Below are 18,631 nucleotides of genomic sequence, written 5' to 3'. Positions count from 1 at the left end.
GCGATGCTGGTGGCAAATAGTCATCAGCATCATCTATGTCTCTCGAGTAGACACTTGATGCCAGACCTGGAACTCGAGGGTTGTTTTCGTGATGAGCAGCTATGAGCTTTGCCAGATCGGAAGGCTCGCGAATGTCCATGTACGAATGTGAGAAGGAATTATCGTCGGTCGCACGAGAGTAAATGCTGGATGTCATACCTGGGATCCTGAGTCCTGTGTTAGCAGAGACCAATGCTCCTATCCGGGATTGTCTTGTAGAAGCATGAGGTAAGTGAAGAAGGTTCTCCTTGGTCACTGTCATGGAATCGTTCATGCTGTCGTCAACGACTGAGTCGCTATATTGATCCTTCGTTGGGCTAGTAGAGTCGTTGGCAATCTGAGTAGATGTTGTATCCAACGATGGGAAAATGCCTGAAAGAGTCAAGTTAGCAAAGTTCCAATTCTCGAAAGTCACAGTGATGGTAAAAGAATGAACAGAGGTCACGATGGTGGGTAAGTAGGGAAAAAAGGCTTTATTGGTTAGCGATACTACCTGTAAAATACAATCCCGTCGCGAAAGAGGGAAGTCAGATCCAAATCAGACCGGAACGCTTTAACGCGAACGCCTCGATAAACAAAGACAGATGAAACAGTACAAGAAGCAAGAGCGCTGCGGGAAGAGGGTGTGAGAGAGTAGAGGGTAAGGAGAGCGAAGAGGGGACACAAGAGTTCAGTTACTTACAGTGTCTGCAGAGACCACGAGTAAGTGGCAAGCCTAGGCGGCCGCACTTGACACATGGATACATGGCACCAGGTGGTGCTGCATCAGAGAAGTCACCGAAGATCGCATCGCCATCATTGCCTTCGTCCTTGGCGATGGCGTTGGCAATACGTGTGGTGAAGGTGCGACGAAGGCGACCAACCGTCTGAGCGGCTCTGGAAACACGTCCACCGAATGCAGCATTGAAGCTGACGTCGTTCTTGTTCTCCATGGCGGCATCAAAGGCATCGGCCATCTCGTTCAACTGGGAAGCATTGCTGCATTGGCGGCCTGCGAACCAAGACTTCGAGTTTTCGGAACTTGAGTCAGAGTATATGGGATCAGGAGGGGTGCCATGTCCCGCGGCTTTGGCTTCACGGACTCTGGTAGCATGAGCACGCTCACGAGCAATATCGCGCGCATGCTTGCGCATGGCTGCACTCTGGCGCTCTTCTTCCTCTGCCTGCTCTACGTGTTGCTTGATGTGGCCGAACTCGTCCTCAGGCTCGTATTGGTAGTCTGGATGGTGGAGGAAACGTTCACGCTCGGCCCATGCATTTCGGCATGCTGGGTCGTGGAGAGCGTCAGGGTACTTGAGGCTGATGCCCTTCTGCGCTGAGTTGTTACGTGAGCGTTGGCTTCGGTTAGATGCGTTGTCCGCAAGACCGCGAGCAGCACGGCTCCTCAAGGCAGAATCACTGACTTTGCGGACAAAACCAACGACATTCCTGATGACACTGCCGGATGCGCTGCGAATGCGGCTTCTGGTTGAATCTCTACGCTTGGGTTGGATCGGTTGATTGTTTCTTCCGCGGGGGATGTCGTCCATCTGAGAGAAGGTGCGGGCTGGGCTCGGACCAGCGAGACTAGCTGACAGAGGCCCGACTTGATGGCTGCCACCAAAAGGGTCTCGCATTTCGTTCGTTGGTGAGACGCCTTCATGGTGTGCGCCAGCATAAGCAGATGCACTAGCGAAATTGTAGGTGTTGAGCGAGAACGGTCTCCCAGCGGTATCATCAGGAGTAGAAGGTCTAGGAAGACCTCCCGCGTTAGTACGACGGTGACGGTGCTGCAACAAGCTCTCTCCAGTCAGCCTTTCATAGGCATCAGCACGATCCTGGATTTGATCGGGGCTCGCGCCGGTCAATGTACGGTGGCGCTGAGGATGAACTGGCTGCGACTGTTGGGCAGGCTGGCGAGGTTCGTAATCCCATGGCTTTGGAGGCACAGCGGGGGCAGCTTCGCCTCCAGAAGAACTCGAATTGTTCGCATCACCAACGACAGCATGAGACGAGACGATCCTGGAATTGTCTGCACCGGCCACCAAACCTTCCTGAGGCTTGTGAGAGTTGACTTGACCGACCAGCTCGCGGGCTCTGTCGGGCACACATCGAGATGGAGGACTACCAACGGGTTTGCGAGGAATGGTATGGATCAGGCATGGCTGCTGCTGCTGTCCTACCGAAATGGCAGTGGCTGTGTAAGGAATCGACACACTGCCGTATCTACTTCCGGTGGAACTTGGCGAGGACATCCTTGATTCTACTTCTTTCCAAAGACGAGTCCAGTGGATGTCTAGTTGACTTGCCTGTGGTGTTATGATTTTCAGGGGAAGTTGGGGATATGTACTTACCTTTCTCTCTCTCTTTTTTGTGACGAGTCTCTCGATATGTCGAACCTGTCGACTTTTGATTGAATCGTTGTTGTTGCTGTTGTTTTCTTGTTTGTTGTCTGGAGGAAAGAAAACATCATCTCAAAGTACCATGAGGAGGTATTTGTATGCGAGTATTGTGTGAGAGCGGAGAGTGTTGAGAATGAAGACAGGACGCATGAAAGACAGACATCGCTTTGTGTCTTTGTGTCCGTCTTGCGTATGAAAGGCGTGAGTCTTTCATACATTGAGACTGGTGCATAAAGAATTGAAAGAGAGGATATACAATCAAAGAGAGTAAGGTCAGAGTGCCCTTTGATATTTGCGGTCTTCGAGTCTCAAGACAAAGGAACCGAGATCAAATCCGACTGTGAACGATAGGTTTAGGAGCTTCTTTCTTGCACCATGTTGATTAGACGGAGGAAAAGACACATCGAGGAAATGCAATGCAACTGCAATAAGATTTAAGGTGGTGAAAGGAAGAGAACGTGTAGGGAGGCCTTAGAAGGAGGCGCTCTGACAATGGATGTTGGTATCATTGTCTGTGTCGATATCGTGAAAGCGCATATTTGTCTTTTTGTGTATCGAACAAAGAGTAAGAGAGGCAGTGACAATTTCCGATCGAACAACCCATCTACTTACCTCCTTTATGCCGAGGTATGCTCGCATTACGAGGTAAGGACGTAAGAGCTACGGGCACCGACGGAACTTACTTCGAGCACACAAGTGCAGTCTTGCTAAGGTAGGATACGACGGGTTCTTGTATGAAAAGTGGTAGTGCACATTAGAAGACTAAAGTAAAGATGCACGAAAATAGAGGTACAAGATAGGCAAGTGCCACTGGCTTAAGAATAAAGCCGCAGCATTAGAGTACTCGACCTCGACTAAGACATCCACTAGTGATGATTCTAAAATGAAGAGAAATAGGAATAATTGTAATGAAACAAACAAAGAGACTTTCAGAATGACCAATTCCAAACACTAGTCAGATCGTTATCACTAATTTGGAATGCAACGCAGTGACTAACACTGGGACACGCGAGTACCTCGTGCAACAAAGCACTCTCAGATCAGGAGTGCCATGGCTCCTTGAACAAAACCAGCAGCCAAAACACCATAAACAGCCAATCCATTGTCGATGACATTTCTGGAAGCCGCGCCAGTATAGGCTGGCATACCAGTAGTTGTGGACTTGTGTGCGCATGCACCGGTTGTGCACTTGACGGTTGTTGTAGTAGGGCCGACGCCACCACCAGCACCCTCGGCTCGAGTAGGACCAGGGACTTGGACTTGACCATCACTGATCTGACTGGCAGGAGCACCTGTACCTGCTTGGACTTGACCGTCTCCAATCTGACTGACGGGAGCACCACTTGATGCGACTGGCGTTGCAGTGCCTGCTTGAATTTGGCCATCGCTGATCTGGCTAACGGGAGCAGGACTAGATGCGACTGGGGTAGGGCTCCCAGCCTGGACTTGACCATCACTGATCTGTGTTGCTGGGGCGCCACCTTTTGGTAGAACAGAACCTGGGCTGCCTCCAGCCGCAGTGGACGCTGCTGGAGGAGGTGGTGGTGATGGTGGTGGTGGAGCAGATCCACCTGCTTGGCTAGGATCCATACCACCAAAATTGCCAGAGCCGCTGGCGGGTGAAGTAGGGGAGGGTCCAGCATAGAATCCAGTATGCGTGCATTCACATGGAACGGTCATTGTCATGGTTACAGGCATTGATGGTGAGGCTCCTTGGCACTTGTGGCATTCCACCGCAGTAGTGGTGTACCCAGGAGGCACGTAATTAGATGCGGAGGCGTAAGTTGGACTTGCATCGGTGCAAGACTCGGTAATTGTGTATGTCACAGGTGTTGTATACCACGAAGAAGCGGTTGTGCAGAGTGACTGGTAGACAGTGGTGTAGACGGTGGTGTGTCCCGGCGTCGCTGCTGTTGCAATGGTGCCAGCGGATGAGGACTTGGAACTCTCGCACGCCGGACAGTAGGTCACCGTCGCCTCACTCGTGACGGTGATCATGGTTGGCGGAGCAGAGGATGCGCAGTCGTCAATGGTCATGGTCACGATCACCGGACCGGTCGTATTCGAGGTGCTCATCGAACCTTGAGCTACGGCGCCAGTTATGGCCGCTGCCAAAGCGGCAAGCTCGAGCTTCATGGTATGAGCTTGTATGTGTGATTTCTACTGACAGTGAAGATGAAAAGAACTTGGGAGTTGGGAAGATGAAGGGATGGAAAAGGACAGGACGGTCAGAAAAACGAATGTGTCAAACGAGTGTGTGTATATGGCTGCTTGCAGAAGCTAGGAAAGTACGGGCCTCTGTCGCAAGAAGAGTATAGAAACACTTACAGTTGATCAAGACGTAGGACGTGGACTTATACACACTACTGCTCTCAGTGGTGATTGATAACGATGTTAGATGCGGAATGCGACTTCATTGTGGAGCATTCCTCGACACCACAACATAAACATCCGCATCCGAAAACAGAAATGACCACGCCAGCTTGAGAACAGTCAGATTACACTGCCTATGTGCCAACCTTCGTGTAGGCATTGAGGAGACCATGTTTGGTCATTTGTTATGAGGTACCATAGGGATTGTCGTCCTGTTGCTGTTGTGGGCACTGTGTCACATTGATGGACATGCGAATACAAGCCCGGGCTCGGGACTTATCTTGCACTTTCCAGTACCGCCATCCGCCTTCCCATGTCAGTCTTTCCAGGACCCTACCGGTTTCCGATGAGAAGCAACAATCAGGACCTGCCAACATGTACATGCCACCCAGCCATCCGGTCTGGAGGCAATCCAACATCGTGGCGTTGCGTTGACTGCTCCATTCCGATTCACCGAATGTGGAAATTGCATGCCAGATAAGATGACCCGAGGTGATGCACAAATGATCTCCGACGTCACCCGGTGACCCAAGCGGGCATAGCTGGTTGTAGATCGTTGACGTGCACAGCAAGGTACGGAGGGTCGCGTGGAAATGGAAGTGTAGCAGTTTGTTTTGAAAAATTGGAAAATGATTTCTTTTCTTGGGGGATATTTGAGAAACTAGCAGATCGCGACGCCTCGTCATGGCATCATAAAAATTAAAGCACAAGGGTCATGCCGGTATGACATGACTTGCTTTTTGTATCATTCAACCCAAGGACCAGCTCTTTACATGTTGATGGCAGTGCGGAAGCTGGTGCCGGCGTAGATGGCGTTGCTGCCGAGCTCCTCCTCGATTCTGAGGATCTGGTTGAGCTTGGCAAGACGCTCGGAACGGGCAGGCGCACCGGTCTTGATCTGGCCTGCACGGAGACCGACGACGATGTCAGCGATGGTGACATCCTCGGTCTCACCAGATCTGTGGGAGACCATGACACCCCAGCCAGCGCCGAAGGCATCCTTGGCGGCCTGGATGGCCTCGGTGATGGTACCGATCTGGTTGACCTTGAGGAGGAGAGCGTTGCAAGCCTTGGTCTCGATGGCCTTCTTGATGAAAGCGGGGTTGGTGACAGTCAAGTCATCACTGGAAAACAACGAGTCAGCAAGGTTTCATTGTAGAACAAGGGCACAAAAGCCATCAATCATCAACTTACCCGACAATCTGGAAGTCGGAGGTCTTGAAGAAGTAAGACCAGGCCTCCCAGTCATCCTCAGCGAAGGGGTCCTCGATGGAGACAATGGGGTACTTGGCAGCGAGCTGCTTGTACTGGTCGGCGAGCTGCTCGTAGGTGATCCACTTCTCGGGGTCTGAGTTGGGGTTCTTGAAGTCAAGGTCGTACTTCTTGGCGTCGGTCTTGTAGAACTCGGACGAGGCAACGTCCATGGCAATGTTCATCTTGCCCTTGTAGCCGGCAGCCTCGATGGCCTCGCTGATGAGGTCAAGAGCCTCCTCGGCGGTCTGAATGTCAGGAGCGACACCACCCTCGTCACCGACGTTGCCGGCAGACTGGCCGTACTTCTTCTTGGCGAGAGACTTGAGCTGCTGGTAGGTCTCGGAACCCCAGCGCATGGCCTCGGTGAAAGAGGGGGCGTCAGAGGGGACGATCATGAACTCCTGGAATGCGAGACGGCCACCGGCGTGGGAGCCACCGTTGAGGACGTTCATGAAGGGAACGGGGAGGACGTAAGGCTTCTTGGTGCCAGAGAGGTCGGAGATGTGAGCGTAGAGGGGAACGCGCTTCTCAGCAGCGGCGGCCTTGGCGACAGCCATGGAAACACCGAGGATGGCGTTGGCACCAAGCTTGGTCTTGTTGGTGGTTCCATCGAGCTTGTTGAGGAAAGCGTCGACGGCGGACTGGTCCTTGACGTCGAGATTCTCCTTGATGAGGGCGGGGGCGATCACGTCGTTGACGTTGCTGACAGCCTTGAGGACACCCTTGCCACCCCACTTGGTCTTGTCTCCATCACTGTTGATACTGTCAGTCCCATGTTGTTCGAGTGTAGTGGCAACGCTATTCTGGAGGGTGAGCTTACCGGAGCTCACAGGCCTCGTGGGAGCCGGTGGAGGCACCGGAGGGGACGATGGCGCGGTGAAGGCCAGTCTCGGTGACGATGTCGACCTCGACGGTGGGGTTACCGCGAGAGTCGTAGACGGAGCGGGCGTGGATCTGTATATTTCTGTCAGGATGTTTGATTCGTGTGGTGATAATGTCATCCGAATGGAGGGGCAGAGGAGGGGGGTTGGAGGGGCCCGAGGGGCCCGAGATTGGTTGAGCTTTTTGCTGCCCAATGCTTTTCGCACAATGCGGGCAGCAGTGAAGCTGAACGAGGAAGGAGCGAGAACGCTGCCGCTGTACTGACCTTTTGAATGGCCATGTTTGCGGATTGGAGATACTGCAAGGCGGACAGTTAGCAAAACAGTAAATAATATATAGCGATCGAGCTGTAGAAGCTTTGCTCCTATGTCACTCGTCTATGCCGAGCTGAGACCGGGAGAAAACGGAGGGGTTCATGGCAGAGAAGCTCCTCGAGCCCCGCAGTGCTCTCCCGATTGAGTTTAGAGCGCTACCCTTGACCAGTCATGGGCGTTTGATTCTCACTCGTATATAAAGAAAAAGGTGTTAGCTTACCTTCTTCAATGTTTTGGTATGGAGAAGAGAAGAGGAAAGAAGCGTGGATGAGAGAAGATGCAGTGCGATCTGGTTGACTCTAAGTAAAGGCAGAAAACTTCAGGTGAGCTGTTGGGCCCCGCACTTGCCGGTTACGGCGCACTGGCGCAGGCACCCTCCGGTCATGCCACATCCAGCAATCACCAGTAATCACCTCCTCTCATGATTGGTTCGAGGCCGGGGAATTCATTTCAACACCCCCAAAACCACTGCTTTGCCAAGGACTTTCCCGACACTCTTACCCATTGCATACCAGTGTAACACTGACTTCACGGCGCAGACGCGGCCCGTCGACTCCCTTCGTATGACAACACACCACCATCTCGCCCACGTCCCCACACCTTATCGGCGCGACTCTACCCTGCCGTCTATGAGTCTGGCATGTTCGCCTCCTGTTTGCGACTCGTCACCAGGCTGCCATGGCTTCATCAAGTAAGCTCCTGTTACATGGCTGTGTACCAGGACTTTCATCATCTCATCTCGCTAGTGAAATGAAAAGAGACGTAAAATATGTAAAGAGAAACGCCGAACGCAAGTCAGCTTTGTTACCACATCACCTCACACACCTGATGAGGATATAGCATGGTGCTGGCACCACCTTAATAGTGGCAGGAACAGGCAATTCAATCTAGATCACATCACCGACTAGGGCGACTCGCCGGTGTATCGTTGTACCTAGCTTGAACAATGTCTTCCTCGATCCTTGACCCTTTTAGCTCTGCTGATATCTACTGCTTCAACTGGCCCGTCTCGCCATCCTGGCTGGCGATCCACGAGTCAACATATAGCCGTATCCATCGCATGTCGCAAATTTAAGTCATTTGGAACAAGTCTTTTCTGCTATGGGACGGGTCCATCCGTGTCTAGAGGTAGGTATAGTACATCTTCCCACTCGTCATCCTAACCGACTGCTACAGACCATGCCGCATATCCATGCCGACGTGATCGCAAAGTCCGCTGTATCATCAAACGCCTCCTGCTCTCCGATGCTCTTCAAATCCGGTGACTACTCGCTTGACAGCTCAAAGCTTCTGGTACTCCAGCTTGCCTTCCAACTTCTTGGACTCGGCCACCTTTCGTACCGCCTTGTTGAAATCGTCTTGGTTGATGGCATCTCTGTAGTCCTTGATAGCGAAGAGTCCACTGTAAAGAAGAACATTAGTACAATGCGTGAAGGTCACGAAGATGCAACATCAACACTTACGCTTCGGTGACCACGTTTCTCAGATCGGCACCGTTGAGCTGGTCGCTCATCTTCACCACACTCTCGTAGTCAATATCGCCCTCCTTTTGTACTCCCTCGGCGTGAATCTTGAGAATCTCCAAGCGACCAACTTCGTTCGGCAGGCCGATCTCAATCTTCCTATCTAATCGTCCAGCTCTGAGTAAGGCGGGATCAAGGGTGTCGGGTCTGTTTGTTGCCATGATGATCTTAGTCTTGCCGAGATAGTCGAATCCATCAAGCTGGTTGAGAAGCTCCATAAGTGTTCGCTGGATCTCGCGGTCGGCCGATGTACCTTCGGAGAAACGACGACCTCCGATTGCATCGATTTCGTCCATGAAGATGATGCAGGGCTCATGCTCTTTGGCATAGCCAAACATCTCTCTGATCAGTCGTGCAGATTCACCAATATACTTGTCCACGATCGCCGAAGAGACAACTGTAAGCAAAATAAGGGTTAGCTAGGCACTTGACGATCTCGTAACGTGCTGTGATTACCCTTAAGGAAGTTTGTCTCGAGACTGCTCGCTACAGCTCTCGCAAGCAGTGTCTTTCCGGTGCCAGGGGGTCCGTATAGCAGCACACCCTTGGGTGGCTTGATGCCTACTCTTTGGAAGAGCTCGGGGTTCTTCAGTGGCAGCTCAATGACCTCACGCAGTTCCCGAATCTGCTCATTAAGGCCACCAATACCAGCGAAGTTGACTTGGCCAGGGTCTTCCAGCGACATGTTGTAGACGAGGGGGTCGACTTCTCTTGGAAGCATACGCATGATGGTGAGGGTGGTCATATCCAGCGCCACACGAGTGCCTTGCTTCAACTTGGCTTTGTCGACTTTCGATCTGCAGCCGACGACATAGCGAGGTCCTGATGATGCTTTGACGATGACTGTTTGATTGTGTATGGTCAGTGACTGCTGCTTGGCGAATCAAGGGTAGCACTGATGATAATGTAACGAACATCTCTCTTCGTCAAGCTGCTTGAGCACCTCTCCTATTATTTGACCGACACTTTGCAGCGCTTTGATATTATCTTCGGAGACGTCAAAATCGTGTTGTAGTCCTTTGATCTCTAGCCGTAGAGCCTTGAGTTTTGCCTCCCATTCTCTCGAATCCAGCAACTTGGTCTTGTAATCTTCCAGCGCGCGCTCTCTCTCGGGGTCGGCTGCCATGGCGGCTATGTGTGTAATGAGATGGAAGCAAACTCAAGGATCAGCTTTCTGGGTCACGATGATAGTGAGATGTCGAAATGTAGGTGTGATGGCGCAGTGATGGATGATGTTTAGTGACTGAATTGTCCTCAAGACGCAACAGCTGCACACGCCCAGGGCAACACCGAATGCCGTCAGCGCAGGGCAGCTACGGACATGAGTCTTGGCATTAGGTCGGCGATTCGGGGGTTACCCTTGCACACAGCGTACAGCTCACAGACCATGAATCTTTGCTTGGCTTGCCTAGCATTTAGATCATTCCTTTGCTCTAGCCTCGAATGGCTATGAAAACATGGGCTCGTATTGGATTGCACAGTATATTTCACTTTTCATATGGTGCCGCACCTTGTAGGCACTACACTCCCTCCTGACTTTGCTCACCACGGTTTCTATCGCTGTTGTCATGTTCCTTAGCCCCTTCGACGCACCGCTCGCTCATGTACTCCTATTGAGTGTATGCGTATCCCGCGTGGTCTCGGCATTTTTCAACCGACAGACCCGGCAATCAGGAAACACCAACAGAGGATATCAGCTTCACAAAGGGATGTGCTGAGCGATTGAGATGTGAAGGAGATACTGCTCGTACGCTGCGATCGCCCGATATCTCTGGTAGATATCTCTTGGAGAAGTATCCGAAATTCGTTTACTGCTAGACTTGCCGTTCTATACAGAGGACCACAGTCTAGCCTGAGAACTGTGGCTTGCCTTCTTCGAAGATGACTAGTAAACGTTATCGTTTTCAGCTCAGGGTGACACAGCGTCGCAGTATCCCTGAATAACCGGTGCCGTCTGACTGTGTACTGTACGTCTCTCTCTATATCATGGATCTCTACATTTCTTCGTTCTATTCCTTTCCTGTGCCTCCATTCTTATCTGAGCGCCTTTGTTTGATGATCCTCTTTTGTTGTGTCATGTTACTGCAATAGGCGCCGTAGGTTCCAGTGATAGTGACACCTCGAGAGTCTTGACACAACTCAAGGTGACGCAGACTCGACATGATTGCGTATTCGCGTCCCTCATGTCCTTTGCCCTAGAACACATTCAAAGGCTCTCATCCCCTTTGACATACATTTTTAAGCTTCAACATGGGTCCATCACGGCAACGCAACTTGCTAGTTACCATTCTCTGCGTTATCATTGTTAGCACATTCTACTTGATCGATCATCGACAATGCAACACACTTGATGGCTCTTGTGCAGAATCTCCGCCACCGGCAAAGGTCACTCACGTCCCACGTGAATATACACGGACACTTGTCGTTGCCAGCACGCAGTCTGAGGATACATCATGGGTCGAAGAGGAGCTCCCACACATGCAGCATGTCGTCTACAAGGCTGATGACGAATTCGCTCGTTACCATCCACCTGCTAACAAGGGTCATGAATCTATGATTTACTTGACTTACATAATCGATCACTACCACAATCTTTCCGATACGACCATATTTACCCATTCAGAGCGCAATAGCTGGCATAACAATGATCTCTTCAACTTCGATCTTGCCAGAATGGTCGAACGCGTGAGCAACGAGCATGTTGAACGTGTCGGCTATTTCAATCTACGCTGCCACCACGAGTCCGGTTGTCCAGATCACATAAATACTAGGGACCAGACTATAAGTGATAAGGTCGAACAGCCATATTTTGCAGAGGTATGGGACGCGCTGCACGGGCCTGAGGCACCGCACATGCCTGAAATGTTAGCAGTTGCCTGCTGCAGCCAATTCGCAGCAAGCAAGGCTGCTATTCGGTCGATACCGCTCGAGCGCTGGCAACACTACCAGGACTGGTTTCTCACGACCGAATTGGACGATTCCATTTCGGGCCGCATTTGGGAGTTCACGTGGCATTTCATAATCACCGGCAAGGACGTGCTGTGTCCACCCATTGAACAGTGCTACTGCGATGGATTCGGAATATGCTTCAAAGATGAAGCACAGGTCATGTCATGGTTGGCAATGAAGGAGGTGCAAGCAATAGCCAAGCATGTCAAGAATGGTGTGACTGATGAGCGTGACCAGGAGGATATCCAATATCACCTGGATCAAAGAATTGGCAGACCCTTGAATAAGTGGCTCTATGAGGCAGAACTGCGAGGGAAGGATCCGTACACGAGGGCACTCTTAAGTGGTAGAGGAGACAAGTGGACCGAAGGCGATGGTTTGTGATGAGATTTGGTTGAGAGGCTGCAGACACGACCGGAGGTACGATGGAACCGCTCTGGATGATACCCCTAGCTCGTGCTATAACATAATATTCTTGTACATTTCTTTTTGTCTAGGCGACCAACTAGTGACACCTCCCCAAGCACCTCCATCTCGGCCAAGGCATGGACCCTACACTCAACCCAAATTCAACCCATACAAGTAGCCCCAAACGGCCATATCTCCAGGCGCCACTACCCACCGGCTTAGTTGGTGGAGTGGCAAAACCGACAGCCAAAAAAATCAGTCTAGTACAAGCATGAGAGGTCCCTGGTTCGAGCCGCCGCCGCGTGATAGCTCTCCGACAAACCAGAGTTTAGACTTGCGCTCCGCGCTTCCTCATGCACCATTACTCCTGCAGTGTGGATTTGCGTACCCAGTACGCGTCTTCCACACTCAGGTGATGGTGAAGTACGACTGGTTTCTTCTCCCCGCGTGGGGGGAAGTTTTGCTTGGGCTTTAGAGAAATCATAGGTTTGTTTACAGATAATGTATTGATGGAAGAAGGATGTTAGATTGATAGGATCTCCTCTCCACATCTATCCTAGCCTCTTTTTTCCCTTGATTGATCAGTCTTCGTCCAATCTGTTGCAATTCTTGTGTCATCCTGCATCGATCCTGCTGCTATTGGTATTTAGCAAGAACCACATCCTCCCAGCCCTTATATTCTCTCAACCTCTCCATAGTCGAGCCCTCCTCGAGGCACATCCTCATCTCAATCTCCCCAAAATAATTGGGTCCTCCATTTGTAGCAACAAAGCCAGCACTCTCGAAAAGCCGCAGGCTGCTCACATTGCTCTCTCCAATCTTGACCCTCAAGTACTTCAGCCGACACAGAGACGAAACAGACATGGCACCGTCATTCTGATCACTTCTGCCGTACTCGCGCAAGATGTCACCAAGACTTTGGGTGATATAGGTGAGGAAAGTAAGGAGTGCCGCTCGTCCATAGCCCTGTCTGTGCAGACTGCGCTCGGCTATCATCAACTCAATCTCGCCTACCACGTCCTTCGTCCGTGGCTGCTGCACCGGAGCTGATCCTGCATCTTCGAGCGCTGCGGCTCGGAGTGCAGCATCTGCTTCGGCATCATTCGCTTCGCCCTCGTAGTCATCTTCGCCATCGTCGTCGTCATCGGCTGGGTTGAGGAAGAGATTGATATCGCCCACCATGCGGTCGGACGTGTCGTCGATTTGGGCTTTGATACTGCTGACTGGATTTCGAGGGGGAGGAGCAAGGCAGACGATGAAGGTCAATTTGTCGGCATCTTGTCGCCATGATCTTTGCATGCTGTATTCTTCTTCCATTGTCAAGGGCTCCGAAGCCGTGAGTTCCTGGAGAACCTGGTTTTGCATTCGTTAGATCATGTGGTCTCGGTTGTAGCATTTTTAGGGCGACCCTGTCCACGATGCTGCTTCTAGTCACAAATCTCCAGTCCCTTCCCCCTAGCATGCTGATGAGCTGAACAAGGTAGAGATACAATAGCTTTGATGACAGGCTACTCGGACATGTATGGTAGCATACAAATTAAATGTGCGACAACATACCTCGTCCTGCATCCATTCGTGGTAACGCGGGACATGGTGCTCACAGTAGGGTACTAAGAGTACTTTCGGAGTCACCAATGCTAGATGTCGTCAGAGATGAAATTTGCTCATGAGCTACGTTAATCTCACCAGTATGTTCATTCAGAAGCATTTTGTGCAGATTCTGATGTGTATTTGCGCTACAATTGATCACTTATTTCATTGGCATAATTTTTGATTCGAGTGTCGAGAGGTGCAGATCAAGTAAGTCGCTAAGACAAAGAAACTTTTCGCGCGTCGGGACGCCTCACCTAGCGACCATGCATGTAGAATTATCTGAAGTTCTTAAATCTACACCCTCCTTGCTATGCAGTGGTCACTGATGTTGCTCAATGTACACAATACTCATGTACTGTTTGCAACCGCCATGTAGGCAGATGGATTGCTAGCAATCATTAGTCTTGGCCCCTTCTTGAAATGCCGCTCAAGCGAAGGATCTACGATCCGGATGGATGAAAGTGGCGTCATTCTCTCAGGTTGTCATCTAGAGGCGATACCACCTGAGAATAATGTTGTTGAATCTAAATCATCTTCCAGTAGAGCATCATAACGTTTCGATTGATCCTACGTACAGTAGCTTTTCATAATGCGTGTCCTTGTTACTGGCGGTAGCGGGTTTCTGGGTAACGCCTGTATAGAGGCCATTCACAAGGCACATCCGGACTGGACCCTGTACAACATCGACTTGAGACCGCCTTTAGAAGTTCAAAAGAATGTTCATTTCGATACAGTCGATCTGACATCTCGTCAAGGGAGCCAGAACTTGATAACCAAGATCAACCCGGATGCAATAATACATACTGCTGGATGGGTGCCTGGTGGACAAGACCGCTACTCAACGGATAAGAAACTACGTGCTCGTGTGTTTGCCATCAACGTCGAAGGTACACGCAATGTAGTAGAAGCAGCCAAACAGACGAAGTGCAGAGCTTTGGTACACACATCTTCTTGTACAGTGCTCTCGGATGACCTCAACCACGATTACCCCTTTATGGATGAAGGTATACCTATTGGCAATGCTACGCTCAGCTACGGGGCTTCAAAAGCAGCAGCAGAGCCCATCGTACTTGGCGCGAATTCAAGTACAATGCTGACTTGTGCACTGCGTCCTGCTACCATCATCGGGCCTGGTGATACTTTTGGAGTTATAGGGGCAATTCACAAATGCATTGCGAAATGGGAGACCCCATTTATGATAGGAGATGGCGACAACATGTATGACTTCGTCTATGTCACGAATGTCGCTGACGCGCACCTTCTCGCACTTGAGAATCTGCTTGCGCAGTTTGCCTCAATACCCGGAACGCCTTTAACTGGCGATTTGACGAAAGGGCTAGAGGAGAAGTGTGGCGAAAGTGCTGCAGGTCAAGCATTCTTCATTTCGAATCAGGAACCAGTATACTTCAGGGACTTCATGCTGGCGATATGGGCTCACTTCGGACACGTTCCGCCGTTCTCAGTCAAGGTCCCGGATAGACTCGCATGGTTCGCCGGTTTTGTAGCGGATGTGGTGACCTGGTGCACAGGAGCCGAACCCACCTTAAGCAGAGGAAGTGTGAGCGATGCATTGGGCACTCGGTATAGTAACAACGCCAAGGCGCAACGTATACTGGGATATGTGCCTCGTATTGGCTTCGTCGATGCTGTTGAGCTGGCTTGTGAGGTAAGTTCTCAATACGTTGATATGCTGGATTGGCCTACGTAGGGATATACTTATACACCTAAAAGGACTATGCGAGAGTACTACGGATGCGGGACACCAAGGATGAGAGTCAGAGGCTACCAAATTGATGCATCGATGTCTTAGCGGGAATGACACACAAGAAGACACCTCACTGCTCCATAGAGGTGGTGAGTCACATTTCACAAACATGTGCAAAAAGACACGTCTTGTCGATCAATACTGTTTGCAATTCGTGTTTTGTCATACTAAATTACTCATAGCTCATAACTGTACTAAATATCAAGGAAATAGGGTTGTTTCGACCAGAGCCTGACATTTCCACCCATCCTAGTAAGAGCCAGTGTTGGTGTTGAGTTTTGCATAACCAGGGTATTGGGCAAATTGATCTTCATCGATCTCCGTCAATTGCGGGCAATCCAACCCTGCTGTCGCATTGCCCAGCGCGGAATCGAGCAAGTTTGAGAGAGCTGAATTGGTCAACAGACCAGAAATGAAGTCTGGCAATGCCTGCACTGCGGTCTGAAGACCAAAGCATGCAAGATTATTGCCTTGTAGAAGAGTCTGGAGATTGTAAACGCCCCCGGTCAGGTTCGTTATATCCACGCCAGTGAAGCTGTTAACCTTGCCAGTGTTGCCACCAATGCTAAGGAACTCGGGATACTGAGCAGCAGCTGCATTAAGGTCAAGCGAGAAGAAGGGAATAGTGTATGGGTCGAGCGCGTTGCGAGTGTACCAGTTTTTTGGGATTCTCTCGTAGCCCGGCTGTCAAAAGTTGATAAGTAAAGAGCATCACTAAGCACATAAGATCAGACTTACAGTGTATTTGAAGTTTCCAGAGTCGCCTGTGATGGAGAAGAACGACTTCAGCACATCTCCGTCTAGCCTGCCCTCAGGGTATTCGGCAGATTTGTTTGCCATAAAGCGATAGATGAACGTGTATGCAGCAGGCTGCACGATCACACCAGAAAATGCTCCGTTGAAGAAGTACGGGTTATCACTCTTGCTTTGCTGAAAGCGGTTCGCACGGAATTGAGTAAGAAGAGAAAGATCGTAGTTGTCATTGGCAGCTCCCATGTCGTATAGTTGTTGGAACTGAGATACTTGTAGAAGGTAATCGTTACCGCTGAAAGGGGTGGTAAGTATTGCGGGCTCTGAAGCTACGACCTTGTCGTTACTTACTACTGGTAAAGATCACCTCGGGTTGGCGACACATCACTCTCGTACTTGTTGTGAGAGCCACTGATACCAGTCGGTTGACCAAGTGACAAGAGCCCAGCAAGGGCACCTACTTCAGATGTAGGCCCTCCGATGGACCACTTGGTACCATCACCATCGGCCACGGCACCATAAACGGAAAGGAAGGCGCCGAGGTCTAATCCCATACCAAAGACCTTGTTGGTACCCGCGACGAACTCTGAAATGGTCGCCACTCCGTCATGTGGGAGATATCCGCTTCAGGATGATCAGCAATGATCTTACTAGTGATGAGAAGCTGAGATGATACACACTGGTTTGCGGCTGCGTTGAGACCAGGGCATGGTCCTCTCTGGTCATTTGGGCCCGGGGCAACGAAAGCATGGTCACCCGACGTGCTGATGTACTGAGCAGCAGCGTCGAAGACGAGGCTGTCTCGCTTGAGGGGTGCATTGCCACCTGCTTGTTGTTCAAGATGTGCTAAGATACTAGGATAGGCGGCACTGTGGCCAGCGAAGACCAATGCGGTCACTAAAGAAATGGCGGACTTCATATCTACAAAGAACAATGTGGAAGTCGACAGTTGATCCTGTTCATCCTACAGCGCACGAGGGAGCATTCATATATGTTCCATCGGACTATACTATTTGCTCTACGCAAGAACCACCTCGGCATCTCAACGTCTCTGGCGAAAGGACCTTCACAACGACTGAGTAAACGCTGAAGGCAAAACATGTTATGCTGCCAATGGCGTGGAAGCATCACATTTGCCATTCTGGAATTGCTGTGTGGTGTGCTGCGCGAGTTGTTCAATGCGGTTGTGATCTGCATGGTCTGTCTGGGCTTCTGGGGCCGTCCATGGCGATCACCAGAGCATAGGTGATGTATTTGGTAATGAAAGTCCATCTGATTGGTGACCCTGACAAACGGTCTGCCTCGCGACTTCGTGGGGTAGAGTCAGGTCTTCAGCAGAAGCTTTTCGACTTTTGGTGGCTTGCCTCGGACGTAAATTCGAGGTAATGTGATCCTTTTGTGTCACTCTGCCATACCACCTGCATCACAGAAGGGCCCTCTTATTCATATCCTTAACAGTCCATATATACACCACTTATATATATCTTGATCATGATTATCAAGGCACGCTTGAGCAAGGGCGAGCCCAACGCGCTCTTCACAGGTCTACTACGAGCAAAGGCCAAGGACGGAAATACCACTTTTGCCCCACTTCTTATAAGCTCAACATCAAGCTTAACTTTTAGTGGCAAGTAGCAGACAGCCACAAGGTTTAATCCACCTATCACCTATCACAACGACTCCCGCTCCTACCAGGGCACAAGCGTACCTGGCAAGAAGAGGGGAAAAAAGGGACGATGTAATAAACAAAGTCTGTCTCGACTCAACAAGACAGCTCCAAGTTCCGAGGCTCACGGTGCAGAATACTGATGTAGAAGATCTGCGCCGCTATGCCAACAACGTCCCTATTTAGCTCAGCCATGCCATCGAGTTCTGCGTCTCTTAGCGTCCGTATACCTACTCAGGTCAGAAAATGATCGCTATCACCTGATGTAGGCGAGATGCAATTGTTTGTGACTCGTTGCTGTTTGACTGTAAAGTCTTCAGGCTAGGCCTATATGCCAAGAGACCATGTCAGGCGTGACGTTGTACTTCCTTGACTTGGTTTATGCTTCGACGTTCCATCACCGCCACAGACATCATCATGGCCCTCAATCTGTCACGCCTGCACTCATATTGTGAGGATATTATTATACCTTGGACATACCACTGGTGATGGGCTTAGCTGTCAGAGTCTCACACTCGCGGCTTTGGGCTAGAACGATGTGCAAAAATTGAATTGTTATGCACTGTTCACCAGAATAGGCCACGCGTAGACCTTCGATAATGAATGCAAGAAGGTTGATAGAGAAGCAGGAGGTCTTCTAATGGACGATATTTTCATACAAAGGAGATGGGTTAATGGTGCAGATATTCTCGCCCTTCTTCATCGATGGAGATTTACAGGATCAATGGATGATC

General features: G+C 50.5%; 6 protein-coding genes across 7 annotated transcripts; 1 reads left to right on the top strand and 5 right to left on the bottom strand.

Moving 5' to 3' along the window:
- Positions 1-3,455: 3,455 nt before the first annotated feature.
- On the bottom strand, positions 3,456-4,556 carry AAFC00_003825 (uncharacterized protein; the record flags this gene model as incomplete). Its single annotated transcript, XM_069343353.1, has 1 exon — positions 3,456-4,556. The coding sequence occupies one exon, from the start codon at positions 4,554-4,556 to the stop codon at positions 3,456-3,458; it is 1,101 nt and encodes a 366-aa protein (XP_069201182.1).
- Positions 4,557-5,562: 1,006 nt separating this feature from the next.
- Positions 5,563-7,209, bottom strand: AAFC00_003824 (uncharacterized protein; the record flags this gene model as incomplete). Its single annotated transcript, XM_069343352.1, has 4 exons — positions 5,563-5,917; positions 5,988-6,800; positions 6,868-7,001; positions 7,195-7,209. 4 exons carry the CDS (start codon positions 7,207-7,209, stop codon positions 5,563-5,565), a joined length of 1,317 nt encoding a protein of 438 aa, XP_069201181.1.
- A 1,315-nt stretch (positions 7,210-8,524) lies between these two features.
- AAFC00_003823 (uncharacterized protein) lies at positions 8,525-9,892 on the bottom strand (the record flags this gene model as incomplete). The annotated part of the gene is made up of 4 exons (XM_069343351.1): positions 8,525-8,645; positions 8,707-9,163; positions 9,223-9,609; positions 9,682-9,892. 4 exons carry the CDS (start codon positions 9,890-9,892, stop codon positions 8,525-8,527), a joined length of 1,176 nt encoding a protein of 391 aa, XP_069201180.1.
- Positions 9,893-12,759: 2,867 nt separating this feature from the next.
- AAFC00_003822 (uncharacterized protein) lies at positions 12,760-13,831 on the bottom strand (the record flags this gene model as incomplete). Its single annotated transcript, XM_069343350.1, has 3 exons — positions 12,760-13,476; positions 13,681-13,760; positions 13,810-13,831. The coding sequence occupies 3 exons, from the start codon at positions 13,829-13,831 to the stop codon at positions 12,760-12,762; spliced, it is 819 nt and encodes a 272-aa protein (XP_069201179.1).
- A 474-nt stretch (positions 13,832-14,305) lies between these two features.
- On the top strand, positions 14,306-15,510 carry AAFC00_003821 (uncharacterized protein; the record flags this gene model as incomplete). 2 transcript variants are annotated; one of them, XM_069343349.1, is made up of 3 exons in its annotated part: positions 14,306-14,603; positions 14,676-15,382; positions 15,448-15,510. In XM_069343349.1, 3 exons carry the CDS (start codon positions 14,306-14,308, stop codon positions 15,508-15,510), a joined length of 1,068 nt encoding a protein of 355 aa, XP_069201178.1. The 2 variants fall into 2 exon arrangements, with proteins under 2 accessions (XP_069201178.1, XP_069201177.1); XM_069343348.1 differs by having other exon boundaries at positions 14,306-15,382.
- Positions 15,511-15,730: 220 nt separating this feature from the next.
- On the bottom strand, positions 15,731-17,150 carry AAFC00_003820 (uncharacterized protein; the record flags this gene model as incomplete). The annotated part of the gene is made up of 4 exons (XM_069343347.1): positions 15,731-16,165; positions 16,220-16,526; positions 16,583-16,855; positions 16,912-17,150. The coding sequence occupies 4 exons, from the start codon at positions 17,148-17,150 to the stop codon at positions 15,731-15,733; spliced, it is 1,254 nt and encodes a 417-aa protein (XP_069201176.1).
- Between the last annotated feature and the right edge of the window lie 1,481 nt (positions 17,151-18,631).

This window comes from Neodothiora populina (assembly GCF_041146345.1).
Source record: "Neodothiora populina strain CPC 39397 chromosome Unknown canker_contig_16, whole genome shotgun sequence".
Taxonomy (NCBI): domain Eukaryota; kingdom Fungi; phylum Ascomycota; class Dothideomycetes; order Dothideales; family Dothioraceae; genus Neodothiora; species Neodothiora populina.
The sequence above is the reverse complement of the archived record's forward strand: the minus strand, read 5'-3'. Positions and strand labels throughout refer to the sequence as shown.